Source organism: Falco peregrinus, chromosome 6 (assembly GCF_023634155.1).
Source record: "Falco peregrinus isolate bFalPer1 chromosome 6, bFalPer1.pri, whole genome shotgun sequence".
Taxonomy (NCBI): domain Eukaryota; kingdom Metazoa; phylum Chordata; class Aves; order Falconiformes; family Falconidae; genus Falco; species Falco peregrinus.
In genome coordinates this window covers 42142902-42159934 of record NC_073726.1, presented here as the reverse complement: position 1 = coordinate 42159934, position 17033 = coordinate 42142902, and the positions used below count along the sequence as shown (strand labels likewise).

Genomic DNA, 17033 nt, shown 5'->3' with positions numbered 1-17033 from the left:
CTTTGATTCAAACCTCCTAATTTAAAAATGTTCTAAATAAAAGCTTTCATTTTGCCAACATACCACACATCGAGCTTTTGCAAAACATTTATAATTGCCTTTATTTCAAAACCTTGTTTGTACAATTGTTACCAAAAAAACCCCCCACAAACCAAACAAACACACAGATGATCAAGTTAACTTTGAAATGTTTCATTTGAACAAATCTAACACTTTTTTTTCAAGCTCATTTCCGAAGATATTGTCCACATTTTTTAAACGCTCACTGGAAAACAAAACTCTTTCCCACCCAGTTCTCTAGAAAACCTGTACAGAATGCACAGCAAATAAAGTGATTATTATTGCTACTATCATATTATTATATTACATTGGCACCTAAAGACCCTAATCAAGTGTCAAAACTATTGATAAGAAGCTGCTTTTACAGTTTGCAACGGTAAAACAATGCCACTGGACATGAAAGATAATTAATATAAAAAGGGTAAAGTGGCAGTCAAATGACAACTAGTCACGCAGAGACTGACCACACTAAACCCATGCGATTCCATTCCCCCTGTGGCACTCCAAATGCAAGCTTCCTGTACATTAGGTTAAGGTATTACAGATCAAGGAAGACTGAACTGGGGCAGGGAAGAGCCCATCTGTTCTCTTTCAAAGCTACCAAAGTAAAAGCCTTTCCATCCTGCTTACTGGTTGAAACACTGCTATAGCCTTTTATTCACCTTTAGATACAAATGCACTAAGTACAACAGAAAACCTGATGCATTTCAATATCTAAGAAAGCCTACAACATTCATCTTAATTTTCCCCTGCCAAAAGCCTAGTTAGCATGTTAATGCACATTAATGTCTCACTGTTTAGCCAGTAAGATGCTGAAGTCAGTTCAATAGGATGAATGCACCTCTCCAATGGCTGTACACATTCAACAATAAAGACTTGTGTGCTTGGAGTCTGTGATGTGATACTGAGCCACCGGCTGTGATGTACTGACAACAACGTAGTCATGGAGATCATCAACCTGCTCTGTTCCCAGTGGAACAGATAAAAGAGGCATCTCTGGGAAAATTGTTTAATGCAAAAGTGTTTGGAATATGCACTTCAATGATTTATTTATACTTGCAAAAACATCAAAACTGAAAAAAAAAAAAGCCTTTCCTCATGCCCCCCAAGCACTCAAACAAAATTTATGCAAAATATATAACCCAGGAAAAGCTTTCCTGTATCCCTTCCTCCTGCACCCTAATGAGTTTGCTTCCCTAGAGTGAAATTCCCAGTTATGTTTTACAATCCCATTAATAAGAGAATTTGACCTGCAATCTATAAATCATTGTTGACCAAAGCCTCACACTAACAAACAAAGCTTCTCCTTAGGCCTCACTATCCATCATTGCCTTTATCCATGACAAAAGCCTGCCAGAACAAATGAGTCTGGTACTAAGTCAGTAAATCTGGGCTGTAAAGACAGAAGCCTATTTCCAGAACTGAGGATCCTTTATCAATAGTGTCCTGCCTCCAACCATTTCTTTTAAAACTCAATGGCACCTAGCACCAGCGTAAGTCACACTTACAGAGGCATATGGTGGGGCAGGGAGATGCTCTTGCAGGACTTTTGCAACAAATATTAACTACCTAGGAAGAGAGCAAACGGGAGCATAAAGAGATTTATTTATAAAAATTTGTTTTGTAAGTGTATCAAAAATTATCCCAAACACAGGAGCAAAGTAGATTAGACCTACAATTTTAAAACAAAACAAACAAAAAAACTACTGTTTTGTGTTAACATCCACATTTCCAGGTTTTCCACCTGTCCCACACAACCTCATCAGCAAACCCCCATCCTGACCTGAGGGCTCCACTGCCAAGAGCAAAGGCATCATTTACCCACCATTCCTGCGAATCTTGGGCCTCTCTGCTGAGAATCCCAAGGATGGATGCCAGTAATGATGGTCATCATAAAGAGTCTTCAGGCCCTTATTTTTATCATTACTGGCTGACTCATAGAGAAATGGATAAGCTGGGAAAGGTTGAGACTTCCTGGTGTGGTCCCTGACCCAGAAAAAGGGCATCACAAGATCAACAGATACTACTGAACAGTTAAGGGACTATGAAAGAGGAGAATGAACAGCAACCAATACCATTGAAAAAAGTAAACATGGATTTAAAACCAACACAACCTTTCCTACATCCTAGACAGAGTCACAAAGGAAAACAAATTCTGTCCTTTTTGTTTCTCTTTGTCTTCCCTCCACCAACAGCAGCCCTACCTTTCTCACCTTCTACCTCTAACACTTCTCTGCGGTTTTCCTCCCTCACCCACTTTCTACCTGAGTAAGTTTGGTCCTGTCTCCAGATATTGCTCACCTCACATCTCCTCCTGTCTTCAACCCATCCCCTCACCAGCTCCTCCTCCTTAAAAGACAAAGGATAGATCATAACTTCCATAACTCTGAAGCAAGCTCTCACCAGCTTACCCATCTGTGGAAATATGGAGTTTTTTCCTTTCACCACTAAACTCACTATCTCACCCTCAAACTCTTCTTCACAACTGCTCGAGTGTTCAGTACATTAAAACTTCCCAGTCCACTGCTCCAATAAAAATGTTCTTAGTAGGGTGTCTCCCACTTCCCCAACTGTATTTCCCAGCTCCTATTCTCTTCAGGCTCCCTTGAGCTACAGCCTGGTTTCAGTAACTCGTGGCTTCCACAACATTGTCCACCTATGTGTCTCTTCCTGCATATACCCCTTCTCACCTGCTGTCTAACTCTGGCACAGCCCTTGCTCCTCCACCTCCTCCTGTTACTATTTCTAGGTTCTCCATCACCAGGCAAGTCTATGGTTTAACTACTACTGTTACTCCAAACAGCCACAAACCAATCACTGCGCTTTTGTTTTGCTTTGCCCTATCAAATCCAGTGTAGCAGTTTTTCCAACTGACATATTCCACAAAGGATAACTCAACTTCAATCAAAATTGTGCACTTTCTCACAATCTCCCACATTATTTATTCCAGCTGACTGCACCACCACAGTTGTCATTACTCATACCCTCTGCAGATAATCTGTGACTTTTTCTTCTCCTTATATATATAGCCCTGTACCTTTGATGTTTCCAACAGCCAGTAAGAGGCCTGGCTCCAGCAGCAAAATTACCAAGTGGTCATGCATACACAATCTGCCTCTGAAACTGGGGGGGGGTGGTTGTTGGATTTTTTTATTGTTTTTATTTTTGCCTACCTCTCTGCAGCTATGTGTCTCTCCTCCCTTGAAAGAGAAAAGCACTAAAAGCTAAGGAATCACAATATAACTAACCTTGTGAACCAACTACAAGAACATACCCCATGTATTGAGTTAAAACATACAAAAATAACCTCAAGCATACACAAAGACCAAGGAGAAAAAATAAAATAACCTTCCACCATCCCCACCATGCTGCTCCTGGCAAAGAACTTGGGCTACTATCAACTCACCGTAGCAGTGCATAGAGAGGGTAAGAGGAAATGGGCAGCTACTTGTATCTATGGTTATTGAATTATTAATGGACCTTAGAAGAAACTGAGTGAGTTGGATTAGAAGTGTTAGCACTGTTGTAACTGAATTAATAAGAGATTGTTGTATCTTGACTAGACTGCTAAAGCATCAATTAGGCTAAAAATAAATTCAAATTACTGGATCTTCACACAAGGTGTATTCTTTCCTCGCCCATAACTAAACTGCACAGGTAACACATACACACATTGTACACATCTTGGTGCTTTTCCCTTCACATTATTTTTCAACCTCTGTCTTTGCTATAAGTTCATGATTTCTTTGTCCATCTCCTGCAGCCTGAGAGGGGGCTATTAGGGACTGAAAATACTCTTAAAATAAAAGCAAAGTCACTCAAGGTCTATATTCCCTGACAGAAGCTCTATATAGCTTTGAAAGGACACAATACAACATTACAGCATCTTAGAAATATCATTTTTAACAGTACAAAGAGTTGTTTTTATTTCAACTTGCCCCAGTTTTTGGATAGGAAGACAGACAGTTGAGATAAAACTGTCCTTGTTAAACATGCAGTAGGAGATACTGTTCAACAGCTACCTGTGCAAGTGAGACACTTGGAAGAAAATGAAATCTTCATCTCAGTCTCATGAAAACATCACTGGACTTCACATACATTATACAGTTTAAAAAATATATATATCAGGAAATTTTTGAAAACAAATATTGTCTGCTATCATGTAATGTTTTACTTGGCAAACTGCATCTTCTTACTATTTAATATCTTATAATTAATTCATATGATAGTGTATACATGATAAAACAAGTAATTATATATAGTTATCTGTCAGATACGAAAGCACCCCAGGGGGGCTTTTCCTTAGGCACCAAATAACTAGTCTGATGTAGCTGCACACTGAGAATAAAAAGGATGCTGTATATAATTAATTAGTGAATTCCAAAAATCAGAACAACTTACTGAGACTCCAGTTCATGATCCATCCCCCTCCAGCACAGCACTCAGAAATAGGTCTTTAGATTTGAATTGCAAAACAATCTTGGTTTTTTTTTTGAAGTATGACAGCTTCTCATCATTTTGAACTGTGAATGTCACGAATTTAGATATAATTGCCACCGTTAGTCTATTTGTTTCCCCCTGTTTTAAAAGGGGACTAAGCAGCATTAATATTTTTATATAGAAACTACAAATATATATCAGATTCTTCTCAGGAAGAGACAGCACAGATTGTACTGCATGTGTGTATTTTAAAAGTCCTCACCAGAAGACAGATGCGTGTGTAACAGAATAGTACCTGTAAGCTGTGGTGAGACCCCTGTGGGTGGGTTAGACTGTATTTGGGGTTTGCGTCGGGTCTAAAGCATGCAGCACATTCTTGCAATCTATCCAGTAGATTACTGCTTGTTCTACAGAAACAAGTGGTGGTATCACAACTCAGTAGTCTCTCAAATGATGCCACACTAGTGAGAGTACCACAACTGATACAATCGCTGTGGCTGCTATTACTCTGCACTCTTCATGAAAGAATATTTATTTTAAATTCAGTTTGGTTTAATGCCAGGCATTTCTGCGTCTTTATTACAGCTCTTGGGGATCCAGCCTCTACATATTGTTAAGCCATGCCACACTTCTAGACTGCGATTTTAAAAGTTTCAAAAGAAAACCAAGTAGCTGGCTGTGGGTACTTTTAGCACAGTGACAGCATATAATTCTTTCAGTAGTCACCTCCCAGCTACTAGTGAAAACTGGAGAGAAAGGAAAACACAAACAAAATTAAGGCTTTAGTATATTTTCTCTTTTGCTTTGAGGTTGCAGATTTAAGCAATTTGTATGAAAACTTTCACCTTAATTTCTCATTTAAAGACAAAATGCAACATATGTTTTTATTGCTGGTGGTAAAGGGCTGCTCTCAGTACAGTAAAGCATCTCCTTACCAGGCACTGGTAGCACAGAAGAGTTTACAAGAGTTTCCAAGAGGCTCCTTTTATATGATTAGTTTCAGCTTTTTTTTTTTTTTTTTAATCATAGTAACATCACTGTCAGTCCTGCCTATGGGTGGATGATAGAATCAGTCTGAACATACTTCTGTAGAAGTAATTAAAAATCGAATAACACTGAATCACATCCTGTAATTTGTATACATACAAACTATCTATGCCACTATTACAGGCAGTGGTACTATTTGTACCCCAGTATGCATCACACTTTATGAACTGGTGTCAGGATACTGCTTGCACACTTTAAGTTAGGAATATGCTTTATTAACCTGCTGAATAAGAGCCATGGGCAACCAAGAAGGATTTGACGCACTCTGACACACTGACACATTAGAATTGGCCTGATAATTCTTCATATTTAGTTTTCTTATTAACATAATGATGGAAATAAGATGACAATTACTGCCTTCGCTGAGAAAAAAATTATAATCTATTAATACTGTTTAATATTAATGTTTAATTTAATATTAATAATGTTTAATTACTTTTTAATAGAGATTTGGAAACAACACTCTGCCCTCCTGGAGCGAAAGTTTTTCTTTCTGCTTGATTAGTTTTCAACCCAACTGAAAATGACAAAGTAATGACTCAAACACTGCCAACTGATGGAGATGGAAATCTATTTCTTAGCTATATATGATGCTATTTCCACATCTCACTTACAAATAAGAATTCATGTATGAAGACAGAAGCTCAGGTAACCTTCCCAGTTTATCAAAACTGACAGTACTGCATAGCTCCTAAGCAGGACTCTCATCCAAAAATATTGTGCATACCATGAAGACAGCAAAGCTAGCAAACATGCCAGTAATGGTTATTAAAAACCCAGAGGACTTAATAAAATATATTTTAATACTCTGGGGTTTATCTCCATTACAGAGGTCTCCATCCTACTTATGCTCTTCCCAATGTTACACTTGCTTAAAGAAAAAAATGTGTTGATTACTGTACTTGGCCAATATGATGCTATTGCAATTTGATTATTACTTTTCATCTTTTGTAAGATTTCTTCACTGAAATCTGTAGAAATCAGGCTTATTCTGAAAGTGTAGTTTACTTTGTAATCCATAGTTAAAAACAACAAGATTAACAGTAAGATTAACAACAGATTGTACTAATTATGTAAGTGAAGAAGTGTCATGCTTTTGCTGTTGGGGAAGAGGCTTGAATAATGCATTGGTATTTTTACCCAAACATAGGGATAAATTAATAAATCTTTCCAAGCAGAATAAGAAGATACAACCCTGAGCTAAAGGAAACCTGACGAGGACCAACCAAGTGGCGCTTCCAACGTGCTTTCGATGTCTACTCCGGAAAGAGACGACTGCTTACTTCCCTCCACCAATGATGAGTCAAGTCAAGCCAGCTTATTCAAAAGCAGATTTCTAAACTGAAGACCTTCTCCCCTCAAGGGAGAATCATTAGTGAAGCTGATGCAATTCTCAAATGCAGACAGTCACTTGGTCTTTGGTCTCAGTTCAGCTGCTACACTTGAAACTGGGACAAACATGGCAACAGCAAAGAAACTAGAGGAGTTACGGAGGGAAAAGGATACATTAGAATAAAAATAGAAAATGGTTTCACAAAGATTTGTTTAATAATATTAAATGATCCCCAAAACGATACCAAAAAAGATAAGGTAGCTAGGTTGTGTACTGTGCAACTAGTACAACTAAATTCCCATATATCAGAAAATAAACATTATGGTCCACAGATAACCATAAGGTAAATTTGTGAAGTGTGAAGGGTTGACCTTTGTGAGCAATTCAGCATCTGCCAGCTGCTTGCTCACTGCCCCCTCCAGTGGGATGGGGAGAGAACCAAAAGAGCAAAAGTGAGAAAAAACTCATGGGTTGTGGTAAAGACCATTTAATAAGTGAAGGGGAAAAAAAGGGAGAAAAAAAATGATTCAAAGGCAATCACTCTCCAGCTCCCACCAGCAGACTGATGCTCAGACAGCCCTCCCAGTAATCACCACCTTAGAAAAGGGTACCCCCATTTTTACTGCTGAGCATGTCGTATGGTCTGGGATATCCCTTTGGTCAGCTGGGCTCAGCTGTCCTGGCTGTGTCCCCTCTCAATCTCTTGCCCACTCCCAGCCTATTCACTGCAGGGGGAGAGAGAAACAGAGATGGCCTTAACACTGTGCAAGGCTATTCAGCAATAGCTAAAATATTCCCATATTATCAACACTGTTCTAGTCACAAATGTAAACCACATCACCATACAAGCTGCTATGAAGAAAATTAACTCCATCTCAGCCAAAATCAGTACCTGATGTAAAACAGCCTCTGCATCAGGCAAAATCCTCTGTGATAAAGAAGCAAATAATCTGGTTTTCTAAGATCATGTTCAGTCCTGGTGCTTACAAAAGATTACTGAATTCTCCTGTCTTCTTTCTTGAGCCTACTCTCCTCTCTATTTAATCAGCAATCCTTGGCAACGCTTCTGGAGTGAAATCAGATTTTGCACAAAGATAGCTGAGTGCTATTATTAAATCAGAAAATTGGATTTCAAGCAATCCTTCCAAGTTCAGTCTCCAAAGAGTACAAGTAACACCTCCTCCCCAAACACATCTTTTAAGGACCGCCAAAAGTGCATGACATGGTACATGAAAACAGCTTAGGTTCGAGGATCTGAGAAGAACACCTAAAGCTGCCACCAGCAGACTATTTGCAAACCCATCTTATTTGAAGTATGGATATATTTCACTCTTCTAGATGCATGAGAATATCTTGACAGCCAAGAGTCAAAAACTTTATCCTTAAAAATATTTTCAGCATAACCACCACCACAAATGTAGCAGGGACTGAATACTATTTGAAATATCAGAGGTCAATCATCAGTTTGAGGGCACTGCAGGTGTTGCCTTGGAAAAGACTAATTGCACTTCATCAGAACATCTGTTTTTGTAAAGCATTGATATCAGATAGGCTATACACCAAGGATGCTATATTTAAAAGCACCTACACTCAGGCAGCACAGCATAATTCATACCCAACCTGCCCACGAGGTATCTCAAACTGCATAATAACCTGAGGCAGAAAACACACTTCAGAGTACTTGGAATAAGGCTTACAGCAGATGAATGAAGAAATCCCAACTCATTAAGTATTGCTTTAAACAGTCCTCCAAGGGAAAGATAAATGTGACATAAATATTAACAAATATAATTATTATTATAATAAAACAGAAAGGTATCCACCATAACAGTATCTAAAGACATTACACAGCTTTGGAAAAGCACCATTTCTTTCTAGGATAGAAGCCAAACTCTTCCATAATTCAGATGAAATTCATGCAGCTTTTCCAGACTCGCACCGAAACCAGCTTTGAATATTTTTTTTTCCTTCTACCTTAAGGAGAAATTCTGCCAATGGAAGCATCATTATTGCTGTTTATTCTTTGAATTTTGACAGTGCTGAGGCACAAATCAGGATCATATTTAGCAAGGTTTGGCTCTAACACAGAATCAATGACATCCAGTTTTGCAGTCTATCTGAAGTTTGTTAAGTGCGAGCACAGAAGCAGCTATCACACCCACGGGCTTCAGCCACTACAAAAAGCATTCTCTGAAAGGCTTTTGTGTTAACCCAGCATTTCTACAGCTTGGCTTTGCTCATAATTAAAACCACAATAACAGCACAGTGAAGAAAGGCTATGTGCTGAGAAAGGGAGGTTGGGACCATTTCAGCCTTTCAAGATGAGGGACAGGACTCTGAAAAGATTTGGTGTTACGCTATTGCTGTTATGCCCTTTGCTATTACATTGTTCAATATTGAGGTAAGGAGTCTCTTTCCAGAAATAAGAAAACTCAGCACTCAAAGAGACATTTGGGTTGGAAAAGGGATACAATACTAAAAGCACAACTCTGAAAAAGCAGGGGTAGTTCAGTTCCCTGCCCTTTCTCTTCCACAAAATCAATCCTAAAGTTTCAGTCTGCCACCTTATTTCCCCTCCTTCCAGCGTCTGACCTGCACACTGTCAGGGTGGCCAGTCGAGGCCAGGTACACACCTGTGTACCAAGTGTGCACAGTTCAAGTGTGGTGCTTACATTGCAGCTACCGTACACAGCGAGCAGCGAAATCAGTCTGTTTTGCCTGCTGAGTTAGGTTTGACCCTGACTGGGAGAACCTCATCTGACAGGGACCCAACATCGTGAGTTTTGCTTATGTGGGCGCAACTTCCTAATGGGACTTACTCCCGCTATCTTCAACATGAGCAAGTATTCCTGGACCAGGCCCTAAATCGTCAACTTTTTAAGGGATAATTTAATGCATCCAAACATAGTGGTACATAAAATTATTTTAATGTAAATAATGTGTCCCAACCTTTTATTTGCTTATGCAAGCTTTTCGAAAGCAATTAAGCAAGTATCATTTGCCTATTCAGAAGCAATTGAGCCAAGCAATCTTCTCAAAAAATCATCATGCTGAATTCAGGTCCTGCACAAACTGGTAAATCCACTTATACTACAAATGCATCAGTCTCACATACGATAATCTACTGTGTCTTCATCTAAATATTTCACCACCAACGCTGATCAAAAGCTTCTTTTTTTTTTCTTTTTTTTTTTTGCTTATGCCTGGCAAGTTCCACACTCTAATTTGAGTGGTATTGAGATCACTAAGAGAGCGTAACTTGTTTTTCTGCTTTCATTCAGCAGAGTAACAATAGAGCTGCAGAAAAAAAAACCTTCTTAAAGCACTGATTTCACCATAACCCCATCACTCCAGTGACCCCCTTGAATAGGAAATGACTGATGACTTCCCAGAAATGCAGATCTGCAGCCTAAGCCTCAGCATAGTCTCCAGGGACTATGGGATAAGAAGTGGGTAATGCTGCAACACAGAACAAGCTATACAGCAGGTCCTGATGTCAGATGCCTGCCGCAACATGATGAGGGGCAAAGGATTTGTTTCTGCATGATTTTTAGTTGAACTTCTCAAAACACGCCTCCATCTAAAGGCTTATCATAAACGTTAAGCAGAGACGTATGTGAAGCAGAATTAATTATTCATTCCTTTCCTGAAAATACTCATGAATTCTCAAATCTAGATCTACAGATGAGCATTCCCACTGATGTTACTGCAGGTACTAACTCAAGTAAGTGGCAGGCATTAACTTTTGCAAAGTTCAGCCAAAGGAACAGTCTTAAAAGGCCTTGATTCATCCCATTTAATTGGGCATCACCAGAGAACAATCCAGCTATGAGATGGGACTGCAGAGCACCTTAGACTCCACTCACAGATGCTCTACTTACAATTTAGCAGGCTAGATCTGAACCAAACTGCTTATTGGTCAAAGGCCATCCTGCTGCCAACACTTAAGCTTTATGGTAAGGATGGCCTGACAGTACACTAGCATTATATTGCAGAATCAGAGTTTTCACGAGTAAGAGCAACAGTCAGCACAAAAGCTAAGAGACTGTGCACAGGACTTTGGCTCTTGCTGCTGGAGTGGGGATGTTTTTTTTTTCCACAGGATTCCGCTAGATTGTAAAGACACAAGTTATAGAGGCTTCTCTTCTGATTAAGTAGCTTGCTGCTCTTTGAAAGTGAAAGAGTAGCTCAAATAATAAATCATTACTGAGCATGATGAACAATACTAGAATCTAGTCTACGGCATCTACTTACTCCCTGGGGTGAGAGGTTGGGAACAGGCAGCAGTAAAAAGAGACTATAAATGTTATACTAACATGTTATTCAAATGGTTGACTTTCAGGTTCCCTGAATATCTGAACACCATGAAGAAAAAAAGGAAAACCTTCCCATGGAAGCATCCTGGGCTAACAGTCGGAATTGATGATCAAGGTCATTGACTTGGGTCTTCTCTAACCTAAGTGATTCTATGATTCTAATTCAAGATCTCAGCCATAGTAACTTGCCACTTCAACACTGATCAGATTTTTTTTATTATTTTTTTAACAAACTTAATTGAAGACATAATTAGTTTATTAATATACTGCATATCTAATTCATTGCATTTAACAGACTTAGAACTTAAGAATCAATACATTCATCCCACAGCAATTCATACAGCAAAGCTAAGCATCTACAGAAGGCATTACCTTCACAGTAGGCATTGTCCTCTCGAAGGGCTCGGAAGCCATCTCGGCAGCTACAGACAGCTCTGTCATCTAGGTTCCGGCAGACAGAATGCTCCATGCAGTTATGTCCTTCGGTGCAAAAGTCATGGCCTGTACAGAAACAAATATGATTGAGGGTTAAAAAGAATTCAGGGATTATAAAACGTCCTTGTCAAAGACAGTCCTATCTTTTTCTCACTTAGGTCAAAGAATACCTTTCTATTAGCCATGAGATACAGAAAAATAAATTGTACCAAGAATGAAACAGATAAAAGGAGAAGTAAAAGCCACAAGAACAGACTGTCTCTAGGTCTTCGATTCAATTTCAGGTTATGGCATTGATCTAAGGCAGCTGGATAGGAGGCTTGTTTAAACCGCCTTACTGTCTCCTTGTCATTGTTAAGTAATTTAAGTAATTTTACAGGAGACTTCTTAATTATATATTTATCTTAATTTTTTTGTTTGTTTGTTTTGTTTTGTTCGGACATTTATAAAAGGGCTCAATAGCTTAGATACTCAGTAGCTCATTTACTAGTGATACCACTTTTTTCTCTAGCACTTTTTGTTCCCAGATGTATTTATAAAATCTTTCCACATTTAACTGAAAGTCTTTGATTAACACTGACTTGTTTTGCTTTCCTCTTCCCCTTATCTCTTCCTTTCATGCTCCACTGACTGAATACTCTTTGCTGATTGCATCATCCTTTCCATTTCAGAGACATTTATTTTTAAAATCTCACCTTTCAGCCATCCTTATTTCCTATTTTTTCCCTTTTATTCTTCCTGAGCGTAACTGTTTTCCATTGCACCTTAATTACAAATTTTTAAGATTCTGAAGTTTTTTTCCAGGCTGGAAAATTTAGATTGAACCTTTCAACTCAGTATGTTTTTTCTAATTCCTTCTGTTTGCTCTCATGAAATCTAATGCTGCTATGTTGCTGAACACCATTAAATTGTCCTTTACTATACTGAATTCAAACTGGTTCTAGTAACTGACTTGAAGCTTCCACAATTTCCACATCTGTCTATAAAGGTGTGGAACTTGTCTCCTTCATTGTTTTCTCAATAACTTTATTTGTTCAAAAAGTTTCCTTCTTTAACTAAGGCATTAGAATTGATCAAGCAGCAGTACTTCACTGTTGTTTTCCAGTAACTATTTTCTTCTCTTCAAAACCTCCCACAGGAAAACTAAGGAACGTGGGTCAGGCTCAGGGGACCAGGACTGTTCTAACAGCAACAGCTCCAGAATGCAAGCTGGAATCAGGCTGCAACATAGACCTCCTACAAAATAACAAATGAGTCAGAAGAAAAGATTATTATTCTTATCACTTCACCTGGCTTCTGCTTCGTATTTTGCTATGAAAGAGCTTCTACCCCTAACTTCACACAAGCTGTTAAATGAGCACTTCAAGCTGGACAACAGCAGAATATGCTTGGAGGTCTGGTCATAGAGGTGATTTGCACTCAGGCAGTTCATCAACAGTGTGAACCAACACAAGCCAAGCAAGACAAGAGAAACAGAAGAGCCCGTTAAAGGCAGAATGTTTTAGTACCGAGACTGAGTGACATGGTCATGCTGCAAACATCACAGACCTACCAGGATATGAGGCTGACGTCTTACTTTCTCTCTTTCCTGCTGTGGATTGCCTCACTGCAACCTAGCGATACGCTTCAGTAATGTTACTTAAACATTATAACTCACCTTAGCTACCATGGTGGTGTTATCTGACATAGGACATTAAGAAGCAAAAAGCTCTATATGCTTTCACTAGCATTAGAGGGTCTTCAATACACATCAATGACAGCAGAAGTGTGTGTATCAAGAGCAACCTCTGGCCATGGCAACACCGACTCTTTGTCTTTTTGTTGTCTTTCTCATGAAAGCCTCAGTTAATGACAAAGCAATAGTCTCATTTTTGGATTTCCTGGCCTGGATTGGTTTGTATCAGATTTTGGCATTAACTAACTAAGAACATATATGTCATCCAGAAAAGGTGATGGCTTTTTTACTGACTTTTTGTTATTCTTACGATTCTCAACACTTATGTATCAGCTACGTTAATAAACAAAATACATGCTGCTGAATAATAGTGTAAAACAGCTTCTTGTTTAACGAATAAGCTCCAGAGCTCATGAGATGCCAAGCTAGTATGATTCAGGGAGAATTGAAAACGTTCAGAAAGCACTCATCTGACATATATTAAAATTTTCTAGCTATACCAGGCACAAGAAATACATAATTGTTTTCTCTGAGCCACTGAAGACGTTACAGAAAATTATTTAAAAAAATCTTTTTGACTGTGATAGACTTCAAGACCTATCAACTTCCCTTAAGTTCCTTTCTTCTACTTTCTTATATCTCTGCTTGATGTTATTAATCATATCCTTCGTGTTTGTGCTAAGTAGCACAAAAACAACTATAGCTGCACCCTTCTTTTCACTGAATTATACCTAAAATCAGCCCAAGAGTCTAACATCTTCTTTGATGCCAGGTATCAATATATCATATTTAGCTATAGAAGAAACAGACGTAGCCACTTGAAGATGTAATTGCTCATAGCTTTGAAGATACTGGTATTAGTCCAGATCAAAAGAGTGCACTCAAGACACAGAGTACTTCCTGCAGCTTTCTCCTTCGGTAAAGATCAGACTGGGTGTAACATACAAAGGTTCTTTGCATACAAAAATATTCACTAAATCTTCTGCCTCTACATGCAGACTACAACCCCAAACAGGTAAAGAAGTTATTCCAGTCTTCAAACAACTGTATAGCACCAAGAGTTCTCAGAAAGAGACATCTCAAAGCATCTCAGAAAGATGGTGGTGAACATGGACATTTCCCCAGTCTCATTTTGTTTGGACACTGGAGTGGGTGAATGGTAGAAGGTCTCTAATTATGGATACGATTTCTTTGACTTTTCACCCATTTTTGGCTAGAATGAAACATACACATTTCACAGAATTTACACTATTAGGCATTTCACAATTTTCAGATGTCACAATGCAGATGTTACCTTTTCAGCTTCCCAAGTTCTACAGTGATTGTCATGTGTAGGAGTGTCCTATTCAAAATGATCAGAAAAATGTCTATATAACCTACAAGAATGGAAAATTACACTGAGCTTATAGATATATATATATCTGCTGTTACCTTACCTTTACAGATTTTGCAGCAACTGTGAGATAAGGGGATCTGTTGAGATTCTGGACAGTTCAAAGCTGTACAACTGTCTTTTGGAATACGCTGCATTTTGTGGTCCTGTTGAGGTAATTGATTAATCTTGTGAGATAAGAAATAAAGACAAACAATAACTTCAGTAGACTTTTAGCATTATAATGTACAAGCAAAAAACTGCCTATGCTAAACTCCAGGTACCTTTGAAAACCATTTGGAAGGGCAACATAGCACCATAAAAGCATCAGGAGCTACCCTACACTCACATGTTTTCAGGGAAGCAGAAGTGGGGCAACAGCTCTCATTCTTCTCTTACCTTAGCTATCAACTTGCCTCAGAAGTTTCTTTTAAAGCTATGCCTGAAAGAATAACCATTATTTCTCAAAAACTGGGACAGCAGATTCCAGAATCAAGGGTCCTCATAATGAATACTCTAAAGCAGCTTGTTATTTAGACAGTAAGTAAAATCAAACTTGAGTATCTGTGACCTCAACGCTGCAGTAGTAACACTGAAGGAAAGTGGCCCTGATTCCCTATTTAGAAAGAGTTTCTCAGCTGTTTGGACCAGGCGTCTGGAAATGTCCAATGCCACATGATGGTATCTGAATATCTTCAGGCATTTAGTGCAGGTCACACGCAATCATTGCAGTATGACCACACAAAATGCCTGCCTCAGCAACCCAGCTACCACAGAGGTACCACCTGCAGGCTCCCCCAGGCCCTAATTAACGTGTCTTGCAGTGCTCTAGTCAAGATATGACAAAGATAGAAAATAAGGCAAACAACATGTTCCTCAGAGACATCTGCCTTAAAATCAGCAATCTGGTTAAAACATGAGCTCACTGAACTCAGGACCCTGTATTTCTGCATGCAAGAAAAGAATCTAAAATCATGCATATGCCATTGCATGTAGTATTATTATTATGGGTCCAGCATTTAATTTTAAATCCTCTTTAAGCATTGAATGTAAAGATGAAATGTGAACACAATGGCCAACACCAAAAAAACTGCTCAAACTTTACCTTAAACAATCTTGACAGAGAAACCAACCCTAACCTTATAAAACAGTAAAGCAAGCCAGCCACAGACGTGGTGTACACCAGGACAGGCAAAACCCCTCAATTCCACAAAAGAAAGAGAAAAAAAAAATTGCCTTTGATAGAAATAATATCAATTAGAGTAGTCTGGATTGCATTTAACTCTTTTACAACTTTTAATTTGGAAGATAATTTTTCATTCACATGTCTTACAATATTCAAACAGAAAAGTGCATGCCTATAGCAGGCACAACTGCAGCAGCCAAACAAAACAAAAAATCATGTTTAGAATTACATGCAGACAAAAAGAAGAACTTCCCCACATTTCCTTGATAACATCATTATAAGACTTTAAGCATGAAATCAGCACTTGTGCCATTCCTAGTCTCTCTTGAGCTGGAGTCATTAATCATACTCTTTTATGAGAACTCTGGTAGTAATAAAATAGCGCCCACCTATGACTTCCTATCTGACCAACACAGTATACAGCATGTGGATTTTCTGCTCTCAATTATCATCCACAAGGCTGTTCAGCAGAAACTGCGTGTAATTCAGTCCTTGAAAAAACAGCACTTGAATCAGCCAAAGTTGCTGCTTAATATTTCTACCAGGACAGTCAGGCAGCCCACCAGCAAACAAGTGTCATCAACAAAATACAGACTAGCAGAGCCAACAGAGGCATTTTGTTCATACAGCATTGCACTTGCCAGCTGCAAGAAACACAAGGCAACATCACGTAACTTTTGATGGTTGTTAATTATATCCATGGACTAATCACAGAATTCATGTCCCAGGTGTCATGTTGAAAATACAAGCTCAGAGTCCTGAAAAGAGTACAACTGAATCCAAAATTATTTCTCGTCAGCTTCTTTCCTTTCTCAAAACGTTTTCAAAGCCCCTACTCCAGGAATTAAGCTCACAAAGATTAAAACTAAAACTGACAGCAGTAAGACAACAGTCCCCAGTTCTACTTTGTAAAACACAATTTTTCACAAATGAAAATGTTTTGAGATTTCCAGAAACTGGTGTGATAGCTGCAGCATGGCCCGAGGAGCTGCTCCCCTCTCTCTGCCCTAGAAAAAAGCGCTCAGGTTTTCAACTCCACTCCACAGCACACAGCTCTCTATCCAGATGGAATTCCTCCCCATCCCTCCCTCAGAGAGGTGACGTGGGACTCACTGCAGCAGCTTGTGCAATTCTCAACCCACAGCCAACCCGGGGGTATTTTTCCCTTA

The 17033-nt window shown here is 38.9% G+C and overlaps 1 protein-coding gene across 1 annotated transcript in view; it reads right to left on the bottom strand.

The window, feature by feature from the left end:
- The window catches only part of NELL2 (neural EGFL like 2), a 150278-nt gene that overhangs the window by 71722 nt on the left and 61523 nt on the right, over positions 1-17033 (bottom strand). Inside the window, exons 11-12 of the mRNA XM_055809010.1 lie at positions 14743-14845; positions 11569-11697 (exon numbers count right to left, since the gene is read on the bottom strand). Of these exons, the coding sequence (XP_055664985.1) occupies positions 11569-11697; positions 14743-14845 (232 nt within the window). The remainder of the gene's footprint in view (positions 1-11568; positions 11698-14742; positions 14846-17033) is intronic.